Source organism: Copadichromis virginalis, linkage group LG5 (assembly GCF_057382275.1).
Source record: "Copadichromis virginalis isolate Kocher_CV1m ecotype Utaka linkage group LG5, C_Virginalis_male_GT1.1, whole genome shotgun sequence".
In the NCBI taxonomy this organism is placed as follows: domain Eukaryota; kingdom Metazoa; phylum Chordata; class Actinopteri; order Cichliformes; family Cichlidae; genus Copadichromis; species Copadichromis virginalis.
In genome coordinates this window covers 16,178,858-16,198,443 of record NC_140622.1, presented here as the reverse complement: position 1 = coordinate 16,198,443, position 19,586 = coordinate 16,178,858, and the positions used below count along the sequence as shown (strand labels likewise).

Genomic DNA, 19,586 nt, shown 5'->3' with positions numbered 1-19,586 from the left:
GTTTGCTGAAGGCTACCAGGGTTACAGCGGACCTCTGCGCAGGGCGTTTTGTTGACGCACCTGACACGGAAGAAGCAACACAAAAAATTACGGTTCCTTCAGGTAAGTCTTTAAAGCTGGATGGTATGTTTTAAAATAATAATAATAATAATTAAATGTTTCTAAATAAGTGTTTACGCTTTACACGATGCCCCAGAAATTTGGGGCTTGAGAGGCTTTTGAAGAGCAATCGTGCAATGTGCGATTTAATAAGAAAACAAAGCCGAATTAAGTGAGCTCATCTTTTGTTCCCACCCTAGCAGGAAAACGTTCATCGTACATGTGAAGGAAAGTGACCTTTGGATTCCGCTTGTGTGCGTCCTGTTCTCAGGAAAGCGAAACTTAACCAACAGGTTAACAGTCTTCTTACCAGTTACTCGTAGATCTTTCCGTTTCCCCTTTTATGGCCATGACTGCAAGTTTTCATTTACAGCAGGTATCATGTGAAAGGCATCCTGTGACGATGCTGACATATGGTCTTATTTTGTTTTCAATGCACTACAACTCTTCAGTTGTTGTGCTTAGTCACTGGTGTAACTTCCGGATTTTACTACTGCAAGAAAATATGTGAGACACGGGGAACAATGTAGACGTTACCAGTTATGGGAAAATATCTAATTATCATTTTTATTGTAATGCATTTCAGAAAACTAAAAAAAACAAACAAAAAACCGTGGTTTGTCCGTCTGTTTCCATAATGTGTTTGCTGTTTTCAGCTTATCAACCCCATCTAGAAAAGAAGTCGATATCGCTCAAATACATTATGCATCCAACCCCCAGACCATGAAAATTAAACCAGATTAAACCTTTTGGAAGCCGAGAAAATAAATATTTGTTATTAGATAATGACAAAAACGTAGCCGGGATAGAAGTAACAGAGCTGCAAATCAATGTTACGGTTGCACATATATTTTTCTGATAGTGATTCTAACTGTAAATCTATCAATACTGTCGAGGTCATGGCCAAAGTTCTGTAAATTACGTCTACCCACATCAGCAAGTCCTCACTGGTGTCCTTTCCCCTGTGTTTTGTTGTAATAGTTGTTTTTCTCCTCTGCCAGGTGAAATACACTTCATTTCGATGCTCAAACAAAACAAACAAACGTAAAACTTGGTTGGTTTGCAGTTTGGTCATTAAGAAGACAGAAGCTAAAGAGCTTGGTATTTAATCGCTGTCAGCATTTTTTTTCTTTCTTTCTACTGTGTTTGCATTAGGTCTGGACCGCTGCCAAACCAGTTTAGTAACATACTGCTGTAATACACGCACAAAGTGTCATGGCAATGCCTTGCTGACATCAGCACGCCTTCTTTCTGGCAGCATATATTGTTCCGAATCATCTGTAATGCCAATCATCATTAATGGTGCCTTCAGAGATATGCAGTGCTACTCCAGAATCTCTTATAATAATGTATTTTTCTTTCCCATTGTTGTTTTAACTTGCATATGTAAAATCAATACTTTTACATAGTAAAAAGTATTGAAAATTGATCTGTGATTCATACATGTAGTCATATATGCATTCATTCATAATAATTAGTGTAGAATGGAAGCCCTTTTTAATTACATTAATTGTGTATTGTGAATTACTTACCATTGCAAATGTTTACCCCAGGTTGTCTTTTTTTTCAGCACCTGTCATCATGTCTGAGAGTGAGAATGAAGAGGCTTTGGCTTTGGAGCTTACATGTCCCATTTGCCTGCAACTATTCTCTGACCCAGTTTCTCTTCCTTGCGGTCATTTCTACTGCTTTGCCTGTCTTGAGACCATGGCAGAAGGCCTTGACCATCACAACTGCCCCGAGTGTCATTCTGAGTACCAGGGATCCGATGCCCTCGTGAAGAACTTCAAAATGCGTAGTATTGTAGAAACCTACAAAGCCACTGCTGGGAAAGTCCTCCCCCCTGGAAACCCTGCTGATGGCAGCTATGTAACAGTCGAGAGCGATCATAGCTCTATGACAGAGGAATCTGAAGCCAAATATCACCAAGTGCAAGAAAAAGCTGGAGAGCTCCAAGAGGAGAGCGAAGAATGCAAAGCAAAGGATGGGTTTCGAATTGGGTCTGGATCCACAGAGCATCCCTTTTCAATGGATCAGGAAAAAGGTGGTGGCAGAGGCAAAATGGAACTGGATGAACCAAAGTTTAAACTGGCGTCGCAAGTGACTGAGCTGAACGTCAAGTTAGAGATGGCAGAGGGTATCCTTAAGAAAGAAAAGGAGTTGGAGTTAGAGGTGACCACTGCTAGTGGTCGGCTGAGAGAGAAAGCATCCGGCCTGTTAGAGAAGATAAAGGAGCTGTCGCAGAACTACATCGAGGGAGTGACACAGATGATTGAAGAACAGTTAGGTCTACCTGAGGCCATCATATGCTCTCGGGTCAGTCAGGCCTCTGAGCTGACCGAGCAGCTGAGGCAGGCTTTGCAAACAGCTGAATCCCTTTTGAAAGAAGACGATGGGGCAACATTTAGTGAAGAGCTCCAACGTTTGCAACCACAAATTGCAGATTTGATTTCAAAACAAGTGGGAGAAGAGGAAGAGCTTGTTAAGGTAAAAGTCAACCTTGCACAGGCTTGTCCCAAGGTGGAAGACATGAATGCTGAGCTGAGGGAAAGACTCGGAGAGATTCAGCGCTCTCTTCGAAACACCCTCAACCCTTCTGAGATCACCTTTGATCCAGAAACAGTCCACCCTAACCTTGTTCTCTCAGAGGACTTGAAAACGGCCACATTTAGTGCTGCCAAACAAAACTACCCGTCCTCTCCTAAGAGGTTCGCCAGCTTCTTCCAGGTCCTCAGCAACCAAAGCTTCTCTGAAGGTGATCATTGCTGGGAGGTGGAGCTGGAGGGGTCACCTTGGATCATTGGCGTGTGCTACAGTGGGAAACTAGAACGCAGCGGGGTGCCATCTGCTCTGGAAAGCAGTCGAAGCTCTTGGTGTCTGATGTGGTTCAACAACCTTCTGACTGCCTTCGAGCAAAGTCACAGTGTGCCTTTGAAGAGGACCACAGTGTCACGCAGACTTGAGATCAAGCTGAGCTTCAAGACCCACAGGCTGAGCTTCTACAATGTTAGCCCTACCAGTGGAAAGACTCACATTTATACATTTAAAGCTAACTTAACTGAACCAGTGCACCTGGCCTACAGGATGATGTCAGGTCACCCAAAAGGCCGTGTCACAATTTATTCATAATTGTAACCATAATTTAACAAACTGTGCATAGAAAAAAATAGTAAATAATTTAAGTTAAGACTTGTACAATAAAACAGTTTTGCCTTGTACTAGAGGCTTTACATAATGACGGAGGGATGCTTCTCAATTTGGCATCAACATAAAGTTGTTAATATGAGTGAAATACTTGCTGAATGACTGAAAGACTAGCGCAGACATGCAGAGTTCAGAGGGGAATGTGGATAAATATTTTTTTAATTACTCCAGCATAATGCATTCCTAATATAATGTAAACAAGGAAGAACACTTTAAAATAAAGATGTAATTTTAAAGATGTTTTTCTACTTTAACTGATAAATAAACTCCTTACAAAATCCCCAGGGCCTCTGTTTCATAATATATTATCATTATACAATTAGTCTTCACAACCATACACGCTATTTTACATATTTGTGAGAGATCAGTCTTTTGTGCTTTGTGTTTTACTTGCTTAAGTATTAAGTAAACAAAACCTCCCTACTACCACATCCATTTCATTAATAAGTATGACATCTCGCGAGACTTGCTCATTCTGTTTGGTGGGTGAGAGTGTCAGCTGACCCGACGGGAAATTTGTTAACGAAAGTATCTGGCATAGCTATGTCCCCTGTTGGAGACCAGTGTGTCGGTCGATTACTATGTGTATGACAACACATGTGCTTGAATTACATTATTGAATAATATATTTTACAGCAGTTATATCCTTAATTCCGAGTCTTCTGAAAAGGTAAGATGCTAATATTTACTATTTCATGCTCCACGCTGTGTCGGCGTCAGTACACTGCCACCAGTTTGTTTTGTTGCTAACGCTAGTCCATCGGCTTTTAATCTCTGGTACTTTATGTTACATAAACAAGCCGCATGTACCATGAGTACTATCGTCATTGACGAATTTGTTTCTGAGGAATGAGCGAGTAGTTTCGTTTAATAAACAACACAAATTCCGACGGGAGCTAACGAGCTTAGCGGCTTAGCTAACGTCTGAAATTCCCCTTCCCTAACTGAAAGTATTCCGATAAATAATACGCAGAAGTCCTGCAGCGACAAGATTCCTGCCCATTTTCAACTTTAGCTGACTCTAGCAAAAAATGTACGTATGTTAGTCTTAGCCCCTGGTATTTTTGTAAGCTGTGGACAAGTTTGGAAGGCTACTGTAACTTGTCTCTTGTCCAGTTGTTGAGTAGGCGTCAAGTAAATGTTAACGAGATTAGTGTTACTGCTTGGCACTGAACACTGCATGTCGAGTTTCTCATCATGTAACGTTCAAGTACATGAGCTGTGATTTCTTGATGCATCGACTGCACTACTTTTTAAATAAGTGTTCCCGTGTATATAGCTTTATCTAGAAGACCAACTATAAATTCTTTAAAGGAGGATACAGCAATCTTGTATGTAGCTAAAGCAGACCCCTTCAGTACCTGCAGCACCCCTACAGTAAAGTTCTTACATATTTCAAAATGACTAACCGTGTTTAAAATATTATTTGACTTAATCAGATATGTCTTCCCTCAGGCTCTGACACCATGCTAGCCACAGTGACTACTGTGGTTAGTTTTTCTCAGGACAATGGCAGTGTTTCACCTACGCCACTGGGAAACACAACAGCATTCTCGACCTGGCAACCTGATACCCAAAACAACATCACCAAGCCTCACAAATGCCTACAAGTTCTGTATGAGGACATTGGAGAATCCAGGTAATCAGTTGATTGTGCAAAATTACTGTTGAAACTACTGTTACTATAAGTGCAAAACAGAGACTGTTCAAAGTAGAAATTTACCAGATTATCAAAAATGTTTATAGATACGCACTCTTTGCTGAAGGACTTAATCCCTTCATTTACCCTTCACATTCACCTGTCTGCTTCAGGGTGCGGTTCTGGGACATTTTATTGCTCGTGCCTAATGTGGCCTTCTTTGTATTCCTGATGTGGAAGCTGCCCTCAGCCAGGGCAAAGATCCGCCTCACCTCTAGCCCCATCTTCGTCACTTTTTACTTGCTGGTAGGACACAAACTGTACAATCAGTGGATGTGCTTTTTCCTCTTTGAACTGGTATACCAAAGCATTTAAGATGTAAAAGATTGATCTATTTGTCAAACCGTATATTAATACACCTTACCTCAGCCTGGCAAAGCAATAAAGGAACTGTTGTCAATAGTGTTGTTGAGTACAGGATTGTTATCAGCTGTACTTTGGCCTAATTTTCCACCAGTATATGATTTTATTATGACCATGTTATGTTGACAGACTATATCATGTAGTCTAACGTGTTGTGTGCTGTGGTTCTTAGGTTTTTGTTGTTGCAGCAGTTGGAATTACCCGGGCTATAGTGTCCATGACTGTCAGTGCATCCAGTGCTGCCACCATTGTAGACAAAGTAAGCAAGTGCATGATCCACAAGTAAAACTTTACAGGTTTATGGCTACAAGTTGTAATTTAAAGTAAAATTATAATCTGTGATAGAAATGACACCCGTTTGGTCGTAGCCACGCCACGCCCAAAACGATCGAGTCTGTTACTGTGTCAGTTTGTTTTCAGAAAAAGGTGTAAAACAGAGCTGAATTTCAAGTTATTATCTACTGTTTCAATTTAATATGTGTCTTCCCATTCCTAATGGTACTGCAATGTACAAATGGGAGCATACCTGGAATTTGTTAAAACGTCTTTTAATTATAGGCTTATAAGAGACTGAAATGTATGCCTTTTCGAAGTCTCTTGTGTACAAAACAGTTTGGGTTTCTGTCAGTATAAATATTTGACTTGTACTAAAATGACAGGGACAATATCCTGCAAGAGATATCTTTTTATTAAGTGTCCAAAAAAGTTTTTGACTTTTCATGTTTAAAAGAAAAGGCGTAGCTTCATTCCACACATACCAGGCAGATCACTATGGAGCTTAGAGAGATGGACCTGTTATTTCCATTGCACATTATCAGGGCTAAACTATTAAATTTACCAAAAAAGAATGAATGAATATATAACATAATGGTGTGTCTGCTGACCTTTAAAGTTATGCACTTCGACTTAACACGTGTTAATACACAGCTGATCTCCTTAACAACAGGAATTCCTCCTAAAGATTTCTTTTCTCTTTAGGTGCTCTGGGAAATCACTCGTTTTTTCTTGCTGGCTATTGAGCTCAGCGTCATCATCTTGGGACTGGCTTTTGGTGAGTTTGTCATGTTGGTTTCAGTTCTCATTTACCATACATTTTATTTTTAGATGTGTAATGTTTCTAGCTTTTTACATGACAAATATGTTTAATATGTTTTTTTGTTTTTTTTAAATTTTCTTTTCAGTGCTAAGTGCAATTAATTTAATGCAGCTGTTTTCCTGTTAAGCATGATTCTTCCTCTGTTCATTAGGCCACCTGGAGAGCAAATCCAGCATAAAGCGTGTGCTGGCTATTACTGCTGTGTTGGCTCTGGCGTACTCAGTCACACAGGTAATGGCAGATGGGAGGTTAAATATAGTTTCAAATGATTACTATCATGACATATTGTGGCAGGAAATTCTGCATGCAGATGAACTGAATAATACATTGTCTCAGGGCACGCTAGAGATACTGTATCCTGACAGTCATCTGTCAGCGGAGGACTTCAACATCTATGGTCACGGGGGCCGGCACTTCTGGCTGGCAAGCTCCTGCTTTTTCTTTCTGGTCAGTAACTCCATTATAATGGCAGCATGAGCAAAAAGATCCTTTACCATAAATGATCAGCCTGTTATCTCATATTTGTCTTTTTTTAAATAGGTGTACTCTTTGATTGTGATCTTACCAAAAACTCCAATAAGAGAAAGGATATCTCTGCCATGTGAGTTAAAAGTTAAATTGCATTAAACAACAAAGTTAAGATTGGAGAAGTAGAATTGCTCCTAACTTTTGATATGATAAAAAAAAAATGTTACAGTTTTTCAATAGCAGAAGTATTTTTGACCTAATTGGCCACATAAAGTCGTGTCTTGTCTTTTAGAGTTAACTTTTTAAAACCACATCTATACTTACCTCACGCAGTTGTATTTCCCCTGCTGCGTTTGTGTCATTGTCTTCATTTTCACATCCTCACACAGTTGATCAGAAGAGCCATTGTTGTTGACCTTTGCTATATAGTTAGAGTAGTTGGGGGATTTATCAGCGAAGTTCCATAAAGGGTCTTATTTATAGTGAGTCATTATCCACAGTAGAGGCCAGTAGGGGGCGGCAACGAGAGAGCATAGATCATTTTGATGGCTCAAGTTTCCTGACATAAAGGGCAGTAAAAGTATCTTAATTATAGTCAAACTTTCGCATGTCCCACTGGTTTTGTTTTTTGTTTTTTCATCAAGTGAAAATTAACAGACTATAAAGACTGAAAGAGAGGGGTGGGGGGGACACTTTTCTTACTCAAATATCGTTAAAGCCAAACTTGGTATTTAACATATTAAATTTACCTGCAAAGCCCTGATTGATCTCTGTTTGGCTTCCTTTCTCCAGCTAAGAGGAGTTTCTACGTCTATGCTGCCATCCTGTCATTGCTGAACCTCGTTCAGGGCCTCGGCAGTGCTCTGTTGTGTGCTGAAGTCATAGAGGGACTATGGTCAGTATTCTGAAGCATATTTGCTTATATTACATCAAAAATACATTATATAGCTATAAAGCCAATTTAGATTTTTTTTGGTGATTAAAATAAGTAAAATAAGCCTCATATTTAATTTTATGCTTCTAAGAAGAAACAATAGCTGCATTCAGAGCAGCTGTGGCTCTAATGCTTTGTAAGCCTATTAGAAAATGCCCTTGATATGGAGCTGGCTGCCTGTTTTAAAACCTCTTAGTATTTTAATTTTGTTGGCTGAGTTGCACCCACTGGGATGACTCACTGTTTTGCTGGGTCCACCAAAGTTCAGTGGAGTTTATACGGGCGAATCTGAACATAATAGTCAGGCAGCAATCTGTTGGTTATGCTTTTTGTGAAGCTGAGAGCTGAATAAGCTTACTGAGATGGTTTGCTCTTTCTCTTGTGAACCAGCTGTGTGGATGTCACAACGTTCCTGTACTTCTCTGCCTTCGCTCCGCTCATTTATGTCACATTCCTCAAAGGCTTCTTTGGGTATGTAGTCACATGAGATGTAGAGAATAAGAGTGTAATCAGCACTTATTATACATTTGGTTTTTTTTTCTTATTAGTTTTGATTTTTTCTACTTCCTTGTTTTTTAAATTCAGCTTTGCTTTTGGTTTAGTTTCCAGGTGAATTTGCTAATTTCAGTTTAGCTTTTTTTGTTTGAAAATGTAATATTTTAGTTTGTTTTATTTATTTTGTTTGTTTCAGTGTTAGTTTTAGTCTTTGTAATTATGTTTGTATTGAGTACTTATGTCAGACAGGATTCAGGAAATGTAGCCTATAGATATAACCACGAAGTGGTTTTCTCTTACATCAGTTTAGATGCTTGATTTATTTGATGAGTACTGCAGGAGTTGACAGTTTTCAGTCTGTACAAATAAAAGCTTACCTTTTCCCTCATCTCTGCAGTTCAGAGCCCAAGATCCTATTCTCCTACAAGTCGCAGGTAGATGAGCCAGATGAAAGTGATGTCCACCTTCCTCCAACCATCGCTGCAAACCTTGGTCGTAAGGAGATGAATGACCAGGGCCTGTACTATTCCTCCACCCAGATTGATGGCTCTGGTCCGAGCAGTACTCGCATGGTTGGAGCATACCTGGATGATGTTGCCTCCGGACCCTATGGGTCCAGCAGCGTTAACAGCATTGAAGCTGACCGCTGGAGACCTGTAATTGTGTGAAGGGGTCAAGAGTTGTACAGCTGGACTAAAATTGTTGTGCATGTGTAGTGTTGTCAGCAATATGGGGATCAGTGAAGTTGGTGCAGAACAAAACAGTTGGACACCAAGGAGGGTGATAGTGGTCTTTTTTTGGAGGCCTGAAAGAGTGGGCGCTTAAAACAAACAAACAAACAAAGAAAAAAAAACTTATTTCTGAAGGACTGTGAATTTAGCAACTGCTTTTGTAACATTGTCCAGAGTGCATTGCTGCTGCTGCTGCTGCTGCTGGTGCTCCTGCTCCTGCTCCAGCTCCAAACTGGGAGCGCTGCCCCTCGTTGTGGCCCCAACAGGCTTGATAATGATTCTGCTCTGCAAGCTCTTATTTCTGGGAGTTTATTGACTCGTCTCACCACATTTTCTGTCATTCCAGCACTAATGCAACAATGAATATCTCAGTTCTCACCGATGATGTTTTAAACCTATTTTAATTACAAAGGTTTATAAAACTGATCAAACATTCTTGTGATGGAAACCTTACATCTGTACATTCCCACTGAAGACTTTCAGTAACAGCATCTCATCTGACTTAAGATTTGTGACCAATCAGGCTAATCAGTTTGCACTGGTCACATTGCTTATTGGAAGCACTTCAAAGACTTGTGCTAATTCATTTGGTATGTGTTGACAAGTAAAACAGTGTTGTTGTGTTGTATGTCACTTCATTATAATAGGGAGCTGCTGAATACAGGCAACGCATTGGTGTTAAAGGGCAGAATGTCACAGACACAAAGGACAATTCCTAACAATTGAAGCCAGATCTTGTGGATGACATCTTTTCATTTTTGTTTGGTTTTTTTTGTGTGCTTTTTACTTTAATTCCAGATTAATCAATGCTGCCAGTGAAATGACATTTGTTGGCAAGTTATGTGTTTGAGATAAAAGACAAAATTTGCACAAACTTATTTGTGTATTCCACGTCAATCTTGTGATTGATACCAGTGGTTTTCCAGTTTTGCTTGCTGCCAAAGGTTGCTGTTGCAGATTTGATTTTTTTCCCCTATATTCAGAGTTACAAATGTTACCACAAGTGGTGAACGTACACCAAAAACAACTGTTTTCATAGTATCAAATGGGGGTATTGATACAGTTTCATTACATAGTTTAAACTTTTGTCTTTTGACAAACAAGGTCAGGCACTGGCATTGGATCATTGTAATACATTGACAAGGATAAGTATATTGCATACTGTTGCCAAGGAAAATACAATATTTGGTATGAGGTGATTGCTGTATTTAAGCTAGCAGTATTCATCAGCATAGTGTTGTAACCAATATGCAAAAAAAAAGAAAGAAAAATAGGGGGTTGCAATGATGTTTTTCATCATATGATTCATTTGCATTTTTCCTGATTTGAAATATTTTATCCTCAAATGTAAATTTGTTGTTTTATGTGGGGTAATGGATTAAAATATTCTTTTCCTTTTGTTGGACAAGAGTTCACAAGTTGCATCACAGCAAAATTCCACTCTTGAAAACATTTGATGGTGAAATCCTTTGGAAATGATGTTTAAAATTGCGTTTTTATTGAAGTGCATTTATTGTACAATATTCCAGCCATGTCAAATCAAGGTGTTAAGCATTCCATGAACTAAAGAATAAACAGTGAACTCTTTGTTTCAATTGTTTTTTTCTACTATCTATAGTGTGTGTGTGTGTGTGTGTGTGTGTGTGAGAGCAAATGCGCTCTGTATGATCTTAAATATACCGCACAGGTCGCATTTTAGATTCGTCAGTCTTGTGTTTAACTACAATTCCCATCAACCCTTCGTCCGTTTACGATAAGCTGCTGTTAGCCATTGGATCTGTAATGTAAAATCTAGCCAATGAGCTTTCAGGATACTGAAGCGTTAAAATGACCTTTATTGGAGTATTTTGACCAGCAGTCGCTGTGGCGGCGACTCGAGCTGCTCTCCAATTTATGTCTTCTTCACATAACAGTCGACTTGGCTTGTATTGCGTGATTTAATTGAGTGGGAACGGAAAACTGGTCAAAATGGGAGGAAACGGGAGCACGGCGAGGAAAGTGTCATTCGGACTGGACGAAGACGAGAAGGTCACAGTAATTGAAGGAGTGAAGGTATAGAGTACAACGTTGTTGCTTTAGGGGTAATTCACACCACAGTTTTAATTATTATTATTATTATTATTATTGTTACGGTATATCGGCTAATGGCAGAGGCAGTAGTGGGATTTTGTGGTGGTATCCGTCTGTCTGCTGCGAGCCTGACAGGTCCAGTGTCCTTAAATGAACCCGGGTCAGAACTTCTTTTTCCTGTCATGTCCAGCTACTGTTGCCCTTTTTCTTAGATTAGTAGGTTATTATTTTATTAGTATAATAATGACTGATAAAATGCTAGCACAGCGGACAATTTCACAGCACTAGGTCACATGAGATGCTGGTGTTATTTCCACAGCAAACCGCTGATAGCTAAGACGCTATGTCAACAACAGCAAACACGTTAAGTCCTTTGCTGTTATTGACTTCTGTAATCAGAAGTACATGTCATGAAACATGGGGATTGTCATCAACATATTTGCAGTTTTGCAGCATGAGAATATGTAATCTTTTCTATCCATGCAGGCAAATAGCTAGCTAGCATTTGTTTCAATACCTTGTCATTGGATTGGTGAGGTGTACAGAAGTATTTTCTGTGTTATAGGACACTTGAATAGGCTAGGCGATGGACTTTAAACCTCTTAAGATTTAATCTGGTATACATTTACACTGCATTGCATGTGTTTATTAATCCCATCCAGCTCTCAGAAGATGTGCTCCGCAGGATGAGGGAGTCTCAGGGGTCTGATAGCAACAAGCCACCAAAGTCCTTGCCGGACAGTCACAAACCACCACCATCAAGTATGTCGCTGGTCAAAGGCCTTTCCTGTCTCACAAACTTCCCATTGTAACCGCAGCAAATATGTTCCCATGCACTGATTCTTGAGCACAGCATCAAAATATAGTATAATTGCAGTAGATAGCTTTGCCATGATTCATGTCTGAAGGGATCTTATTATACACACCCCTAACCCTGCTGCAAATCCTGCAAACGGGTTCATACTGTCATTTTTATATGCATCAGTAATCCTTATCCAATTGTGTGTTAGGTGCAAAACCATCAGGACCATCTTCTAAAGAAATTCAAGAGGAAATGCGGAAAAAGTAGGTGCTCACAATGTCAAGGTCACTGTTCCCTTGTGTTCAGTCATGCTTGTTTACATGTTTAGAATTTGTCCTGTAAGTTGCTCTGTTTTGTACACACACTACCTGTTGTTTGTCACTCCTCTGGTGCTTTTTCTGAAGTTTCTTCTAGCAGTTACTGACGGGAGCTTTTTTTTTTTTCTCCTTACCATGTTCACAAGGCTAAGGACTTGGATTTTACATGCCATAGACTGTAAACCTGTTTGAGACACATTCTTGATTTCAGATATCAAATTGTCACAAATTGAGTTGTATTTCTGTCATAGTTGGTTAAGGAACAGCTGCAGCTGAATACATGTTGAATACATGTAGTTGACAGATATTTGAAATGACGTGCACACAGTGTGCAATGTTTTGCAAACATACACATGCCGAGTGACCTATTGACACTGCCTGTGCTACATTACTCTGTATAACAGGCATGTTTCTGTGCTGTTGGAGTGCCTATATGCTGTGCTGAGCCTCTGAAGACTTGCATATTGAAGTCCAGCAGTTCTCACTCATGCTCATTGCAATGCAGTTAATTTACTCTATGTATATTTTACTTTTCTATCACATTACAGTGGAAAACCATGTGTAACATTCTGGAAGTGACTTCTGTAGGCGTTTTCCACATTTATTTGTAATGCTTTGCATAAAGCAATATCTGTAAAACCTCAGTGGCTAACCCGCTATGCGAACAAAAACTTCAGAGGGCTTTCCATTGCAAAATAAAGTGTCAAAGGTTAATAGATCTCATGTTTCAATTACTTTAGCTTTGAACGTCAACAGGCCATGGTGAAGGAGGAGTTGGCCAAACTGGCCCAGAGGGAGAACGAGAATGCAGCAATCACTGGCCTGGATGAGCTGACCTCTGCCCTCATCATAGAGAAAGGAAAATCCCTCGAAGAGCACGAAAAGTCCAAGATACTGGTGAGTGATGTTTTCTGGATCTATGCCAGGAGCACATTTATTTAAATCTTCACGTCCTGCATAATTTCACTAGACACATCTTGATAAAAATATACTTAATTTGTTAAGGCAACCTTGGTAATGCTCTTATATGAATTTAAAGATGTAGGGAGACGTGTTTGTGATTGATTAAAGTTCCAGAAAGTTAAAAAGAGCAGTGTTAATTTGTTGAGATGCTTTGTAGATCTATTTATTTATATTTTTTAGGCTAAGTTAATTGTTCCAAGACTTTAAGATGAAATAATGGCTCAATTTATCATTAAAATTGTAAAATCTAGCAGTAGTATGGATGCAGAGTACTACGCTGATGTAGTGGTAAACAGCACCCTCTACTGCTTTGACTTCGAATACTGAAGCTTTAGTGAAGCAGGGGATATCTGTGTGTCCATGTTTTTGCTCTGCACTTCTGAATAACATGTTTGTAAAAGCAGATAAATCAGATATTTGGATATTCAAAATCTGATTGTCTTCTTGTTGTTCAGTTAGTAACATTTGTCTTATTGTCATAGTTTGTACATGAAAGCTTAGTTCAGTATATTGCAAAACTCAGTGGTCACAGGTGTTACTATGCTATTTGTGTTTGGCATTGGTTGGAGTTTCTGATGATGTGAGAGCAACATAAACGTCATGATGGAAATATACAGTTCTTGTAGTGCTTTGTGGCCAGCAATGACTTACTTCAGCAGGTCATGTCAGTAACAAGAATATATGATCACTAAGTGTCTCCTACTATGAATATTAACACTCCACATTAATGTCCTAGTGTTTAATTAAATGTAGGTAATCACGTCTCCCTCGCCTTTTAGAAGCGGCCTGGTATTAACAGCGTGGCAACAATAAACTTGACAATTGGATACAGAACCTGTGATGTTTCAGCATTTTACTGTCTCAAAGCAGGCTTGTTGAAACAAAATGTTGTCTATATTCATAATTTAGACTGGTAATGAGTCAAACTAGCAGTGTGGTGTGTGTAGGATTTCAAACGGAGACGTTAGTGAGTCAGATGTGTGAGGAGTTTGATGTGAGATGGAAAATAATGTCTAAAGGCAGTAAGCTTGACTCAAAGGCTGGAAACCCTCGTGTGTGTGTGTGTGTGTGTGTGTGTGTGTGTCTTAAACAAGTGTGTTAAACTTGGATAGTGTTTCTCTTGTTAGTGACATCTATGTATAATTATGAGCAATGAACTATTGCTGATGATTAATTAGCAGTTCTCTCCCTGGTGGCTTCACTTGGCTCTGCTAAAGTTAAACATTGTGGATTTCCTACAACCCCGTCTCCCTCACTCTCTTTCTCCCCTCCAATTGATTTGTCCTGCAGTGTCTTTTCAGCGTGCCAGCCCGCTGTAATGAATACTGAATGAAGCCGCTGGCTTAGCTTACGCTGATACGGGCACCAAACATTTAATAATGTTGCATTGCAATGAGAAACTGAGCACTTCCCCTCAAAGCCTTGTTTTCTACTTTTTCTGTCAGGACAAGTCAATACAAGGCGTCAGTGTGTGTGAAGCTGTGTGTTTGTGTTCAAGGAGGGATGGACTAAAAGTGTTGCCTGTCTGTGGTTGTAAAGAGCAGAAAAGAAGTGTTGAGGAGACTCTGTCATTGCTTCTAGCGTGTTTGAGAAGGTTGAGCCTCACAGGTACAGGTGCAAACTATTTAAGTAAAAGGAAAGGGATTTTATTTATTTATTTATTTTTAGCCTTTAGGTGATGATAGAGTTGCTGTAGATAACCTGCACCTAGAGGTTCCCACCTTTTCCTCTTTCTCACTTGTCTTTCTTTTTCAGTCTCACCTCTAACTCGCCCTTATTTCTGCTCAGCTAACACATTTATTATTCCTCAGCTTGATTTCTATCCTGCTTAAACAATAACCCATCCTTAATTGACCAAAAACGATAAGACAAAACCTAGAAGACCTTAGTTCTGAGATAATAATAAGATGATAAACATTTTCCTGCTTGTGCTGTATTGCTTCAACTTTTTAGTGCATTCAAAGAACTGATTTAAAAGCTCCTCCATTCTTAGCGGGTGGGCTTCCCTCTCTTCTTTGTATTTTCCATTGACCTTACATTGGAAACGACCTTGCAAAAACGCAGCTGGAGACTCAAAGAACAGCTTTCCCAAGCCCCCTGTCTTTCCCCATTACACTTTCAAATGCACTTTGTGTAGTTTCTGCGCTTGCCATGTTCCTTAAAGGCAGATGCATTCTCACACACACTTCTGTGACACTCGCCACAGTATATTGGCACATATAGCGCACGCTTCTGGCCTGTTTTCCCCCCTGTGCATTTTTAGCTCTCCAGCATCAAAACTGTGTGTTATGGGGAAATTCTGGTTCAGCTGTGGTGGTGTCCGTGGGCCCATCTAACTGCAGAGACCACATGTGTCTGCGTCTGTTATCAGATGGGGGCAGTATTTATAAAAAAAAAAAAAAAAAAAAAAGGGGGGTCTGACCAGCGTACTTGTCAGTCAACTGAAAGGGTCATCCATGTTGAACAACATGCAGTTGAGATTTTGGAGGCCTGCACAGGAGCATGTTTGTGTTGGTTGAAAACCCCTCTCCGGAGGCATATGCCTCTGCACACAACCTCAGTAGCATTAAGCATTACTGGTGGGTTGATTAGGGGGGTGTGAAGGCATGTACCCGCTGAAGAGCTGCTCCTCACACTGCCTCAGGCTGCCTGTCACAAACATTCACATTAGCCATTTACCCCACACTCATTACCGACCAACACCACCACCGCCATGAGTATTTGTGTCTGTCTGTGTCATTGCATATGTATACCTGTGCATTAAGCTGGCTCCATCTGCCAATCCACTCATAATGTTGACTCTTTCCATCTACGGCCCATTAATTCTTTCACATTAACTATAATACTATAAGAGTCTAGCTATCTTTTCTTTTACAGACTTGTTAGTGATTTTGGTCAGACTTTTTCACACTTATTCTCCAAATGTGTAACACTTTCTCAAATTGTAGCTGTGTTCTTGCTGTACTCCCCAGTGTCTGTTTTAACTAATGATATCATTGTGGAAGAAGTGTGTTTTCAGAAAAGTGCCACTGAAATTTAGGGTAAAGATTAGGACTAATAATAGCTAACAATCCCTATTATTAGAGGAGCTTCTTCTCCTTTTTGCTCGTCGGGATCACCCGAGTGGATCAACTCTCTCCATCTCATCCTCTTGCCCTCCTGTCACGCCAAGTTCCTACACATCCTCCTTCACTACATCTATGAATCTTCTCTATGGCAAAAATATTACACCGGATGCCATTCCTGATGCAGATCCCCATTTATCAAGATTGGGAATGGCACTAGAAGTGTACTGGCTTGCCACCCTAATCGTACCCCACCACACAGTTGTGGCTATTATTAATATCTGAAGATATTACCCTTAAAATACATTTGTAATGGTTTTTTGGGGGCAGATGATGCTTTCAAATTGGGTTTATTTATTTTTAATGTGTATCAGGTGATGTGGGGAATCTGTGTACTCCTCCAAAGTTTATTTTCTGTACAGTGCTGGATTCTTTTCTACTCCTACTTCTGACTCATATTTCACCATGTCCAAGTTCTCACCCCACCTACAAAGGTGCTCTTAAGAAGTGCATTCAACTTGGCTCTTGCAGTGTGTCATCCTGTCTCATTCTGAGACTATATTTAACTGTTACACCACGAGTGAAGACACAGAAGAGATGACACGTTACATTAACACCTAGTCCCTTCTCCTCTCCTTTCTTTCATTAGCACCTCCTGTGTTTGTTTTTTCCCCTGCCTGTTCTCTCCACCTCAGAGGTGTCATTTCTGCTGCAAGTAAAATGCAATTAGTATGCACAGGTATTCAGTGCTAAGCATCTAACACCCGGAGACATGCAGACAACAACAAGCATCTGCTTGAAGCTATTGAATTTCAGAAGCCGGAAGGGTGTGAAGAATAGACTTTAATACCTGTGTGTGGACCACGGGTGAATGTTTGTATTCCTGTATATTAAAAGCATTCTTTTATCTGCTGTCTCCAGTGAAGAAATCGTGATAAACAGCAACATGAGTGCTCATACTATTCTAATTCAGATCTGCTTAGCAGAGTTCCAGATGGATCCATTTCAGTGACAATATTATGAAGGAACTAATAAAAACTAAAGGCACTGATATATATGAAGATAATCTTAGGAGAGAAGAACAAATAGACTGAGTGCCAGCTATGAATCTTTTTATAAGAATTTACTGTTGATCAGTCTTTTGAGCTTTTTCTGTCGTTCTTGAAAGTGTTTGTATTATTATAATTCTGCATGTTATAGTGTAGAATTTATATTTGCACTAAAGATGACGACTCGTTTGTGTTCTACAAAACAAGAAGAAGCCCTGCCCCCCCACAAAATTCAAGGGTCAAATATTTATTTATTTTTTTGTCAATTTGCTTCTTGTACAGGACATTCGAGAGAATCAAAATTCTGTTTCTCTTTCACCTTCATATAAAGAAAAAATGAGAAAAGATGAAGCACTCGCCAGGGAATACATAAAAACGAAACCTAAAAAGAATAGTGGTAGTAGTGGAAAATATAAATAAAGGAATAGAATAGCTTGAGAGATGTACAATAATGGTAGTGCAAATGGCCAACAGGAAAGCTGCTTTTGCGAAGCTTTGGTTGAATCTGTTGAACTGTAAAGAATGCTTTTTTTTTTTTCTTTTTTTTTTCATGTGGAAATATAGTTGGTAGCACAGTTTTAGCTGAAGTGTGTGCGATAAGAGGTGATGCGCCCGTTTGGTCAGTCCTCGTGTTCTCACACCTCCTCCTTCCTTTTAACACCCTCACCAGATTGTGGGTTATAGATTTAAATCCTGCAGCAGGTAGTTCTGTAAGTCTAAAAATGTAAATGTTGCTGTGAGGCGATGCTTCTAGGAATTTGATGTCTTTAGTCGTTTTGTTTCCTTTTATAGCAACATGCAGCCTGTTTCTCTTTAACATATATTTCTAAGTAATTTCCATTTTCAGTTATAAGTTGATATGCCTGCTATTTGGACGTTTTTCATGGTGACATAATAGGATGTAAGCCAGTAAAGTTTCACTAGATGGCGCTGTTGATGCATGTTTGGTTAGCCGGAGGATTAAAAGAAGGATGAATGTGTGCTCTGCACAGCAACATGTGCTCCTGGGCAACATGTTCTTCCAGCATTTATTCCTCCTCCTCTGTGTCTCATCTTTTTATCTGCCGTGTGTGTGTGTGCGCGCGCCGAGTGTGTGACTGATGACTCAGAGTGAAGCATTTGACACTGTCCAGAAAACCGATGATGAAAACCAGGGTGAAAAGCACAGAATTCATTAAAGTCAGACCTGAGATGACAAACACTCAGACCACAGGGTTGATGCCACACATGTTAACAGTATTGCCCAGCTGCTGTGTAGAAACACTCGGAGATGACACTTGACAAGACTGGAAATGTTGTGTTTTGCACTGAATATGCAGCCTTTCAGCTACAAGATGTTCTCACTAACCAGCAGGCCCCCCTGCTGTCTAAGTCTAAAAGACATTTGTCTCATTACTGAGTAGAATTCTCTGCAAAAGATCTCTCTGCTGTTGTTTCAGCACATTGCCACACTTTTATTGATTACTTTAACCTTTATCTTTTAATTAACGGTTTCCATTATCTCTGTGATTACATACACTAAGCGTTAGGATATTATTTATTAACATACTCATTTATATGCTTGCCTGGAATTGTATACCTCCTTGCTGATTTGGCCTGTGGCTACGCTATTCTGTCTGTTCTAATTACTTCAAGTATACGAATCGAGCAACAAGCGTGTGGCTTCAGCTCTAATTCATGGGATACTTTCTCATTAAGGCAAGATAACCTACACCTAATTCAATAGTTTCACATGATTATAGAGCAGATTATCTGATCTTGTAGGTGTACAAGATCAGGTGATCACTGCTTGAGGTTGTACTTTCATTCAGTATTTATCTTTCCACATTTGTTTTTGTTTTTTTTGTTTTGTTTTTTTGGCTGCCTGACTAGAAATCTTTATGGAAACGCCAACATTTAATTTAGCCTGACATTTTAGATGCAGTCACATTCAATGTGTTTGCTTTTCTTTGTCTACCACCATTCGTTTTGTCTTGACCCACCCATTATAGTAGCCTGAGAAGTAATTGTGACTGTTACGATGGCTGGTTGTGGTAGAAAATGGCAGCATTAGGCTAAAGATGATCCATAGAGCTCAGAAGTAGAGAAACACAGTTGGGGAAAGACTGTAGTAGCTGAAAGGCAGATAGAAGATAATTTATTATTATAGCCCTTACAAATGAAGACGTCTCGCTATGACTGTCTGACTAGATAGCCAGGCCTGGTTATTGGCCAAAGACACAGAGGCAGGA

The 19,586-nt window shown here is 39.7% G+C and overlaps 3 protein-coding genes across 5 annotated transcripts in view; all 3 read left to right on the top strand.

Moving 5' to 3' along the window:
* Positions 1 to 10: 10 nt before the first annotated feature.
* trim107 (tripartite motif containing 107) lies at positions 11 to 3,583 on the top strand. The gene is made up of 2 exons (XM_085458028.1): positions 11 to 102; positions 1,670 to 3,583. The coding sequence occupies exon 2, from the start codon at positions 1,681 to 1,683 to the stop codon at positions 3,226 to 3,228; it is 1,548 nt and encodes a 515-aa protein (XP_085314154.1). The 5' UTR covers positions 11 to 102; positions 1,670 to 1,680; the 3' UTR covers positions 3,229 to 3,583.
* Positions 3,584 to 3,792: 209 nt separating this feature from the next.
* Positions 3,793 to 10,676, top strand: tpra1 (transmembrane protein, adipocyte asscociated 1). The gene is made up of 11 exons (XM_085456204.1): positions 3,793 to 3,973; positions 4,759 to 4,942; positions 5,116 to 5,248; positions 5,538 to 5,624; positions 6,344 to 6,416; positions 6,613 to 6,692; positions 6,798 to 6,908; positions 7,002 to 7,062; positions 7,722 to 7,824; positions 8,254 to 8,334; positions 8,756 to 10,676. Exons 2-11 carry the CDS (start codon positions 4,770 to 4,772, stop codon positions 9,024 to 9,026), a joined length of 1,173 nt encoding a protein of 390 aa, XP_085312330.1. The 5' UTR covers positions 3,793 to 3,973; positions 4,759 to 4,769; the 3' UTR covers positions 9,027 to 10,676.
* A 212-nt stretch (positions 10,677 to 10,888) lies between these two features.
* chchd6b (coiled-coil-helix-coiled-coil-helix domain containing 6b) overlaps positions 10,889 to 19,586 on the top strand; it is a 52,116-nt gene continuing 43,418 nt past the window's right edge. Inside the window, exons 1-4 of one of the 3 annotated variants that reach the window (XM_085456201.1) lie at positions 10,889 to 11,141; positions 11,822 to 11,921; positions 12,170 to 12,224; positions 13,019 to 13,175. In XM_085456201.1, coding sequence (XP_085312327.1) covers positions 11,058 to 11,141; positions 11,822 to 11,921; positions 12,170 to 12,224; positions 13,019 to 13,175 — 396 coding nt within the window. In that variant the 5' untranslated portion in view covers positions 10,889 to 11,057. The remainder of the gene's footprint in view (positions 11,142 to 11,821; positions 11,922 to 12,169; positions 12,225 to 13,018; positions 13,176 to 19,586) is intronic. The other 2 variants (XM_085456202.1, XM_085456203.1) reach the window with 2 other exon arrangements.

Bases quoted from the DNA above. Each gene is read 5' to 3' on its own strand.
- trim107 (XM_085458028.1), top strand. From the start codon at position 1,681: ATGTCTGAGAGTGAGAATGAAGAGGCTTTGGCTTTGGAGCTTACATGT.
- tpra1 (XM_085456204.1), top strand. From the start codon at position 4,770: ATGCTAGCCACAGTGACTACTGTGGTTAGTTTTTCTCAGGACAATGGC. The intron at 4,943-5,115 runs GTAATCAGTTGA...TGTCTGCTTCAG, and splicing joins GAGGACATTGGAGAATCCAG to GGTGCGGTTCTGGGACATTT. The intron at 8,335-8,755 runs GTATGTAGTCAC...TCATCTCTGCAG, and splicing joins TTCCTCAAAGGCTTCTTTGG to TTCAGAGCCCAAGATCCTAT.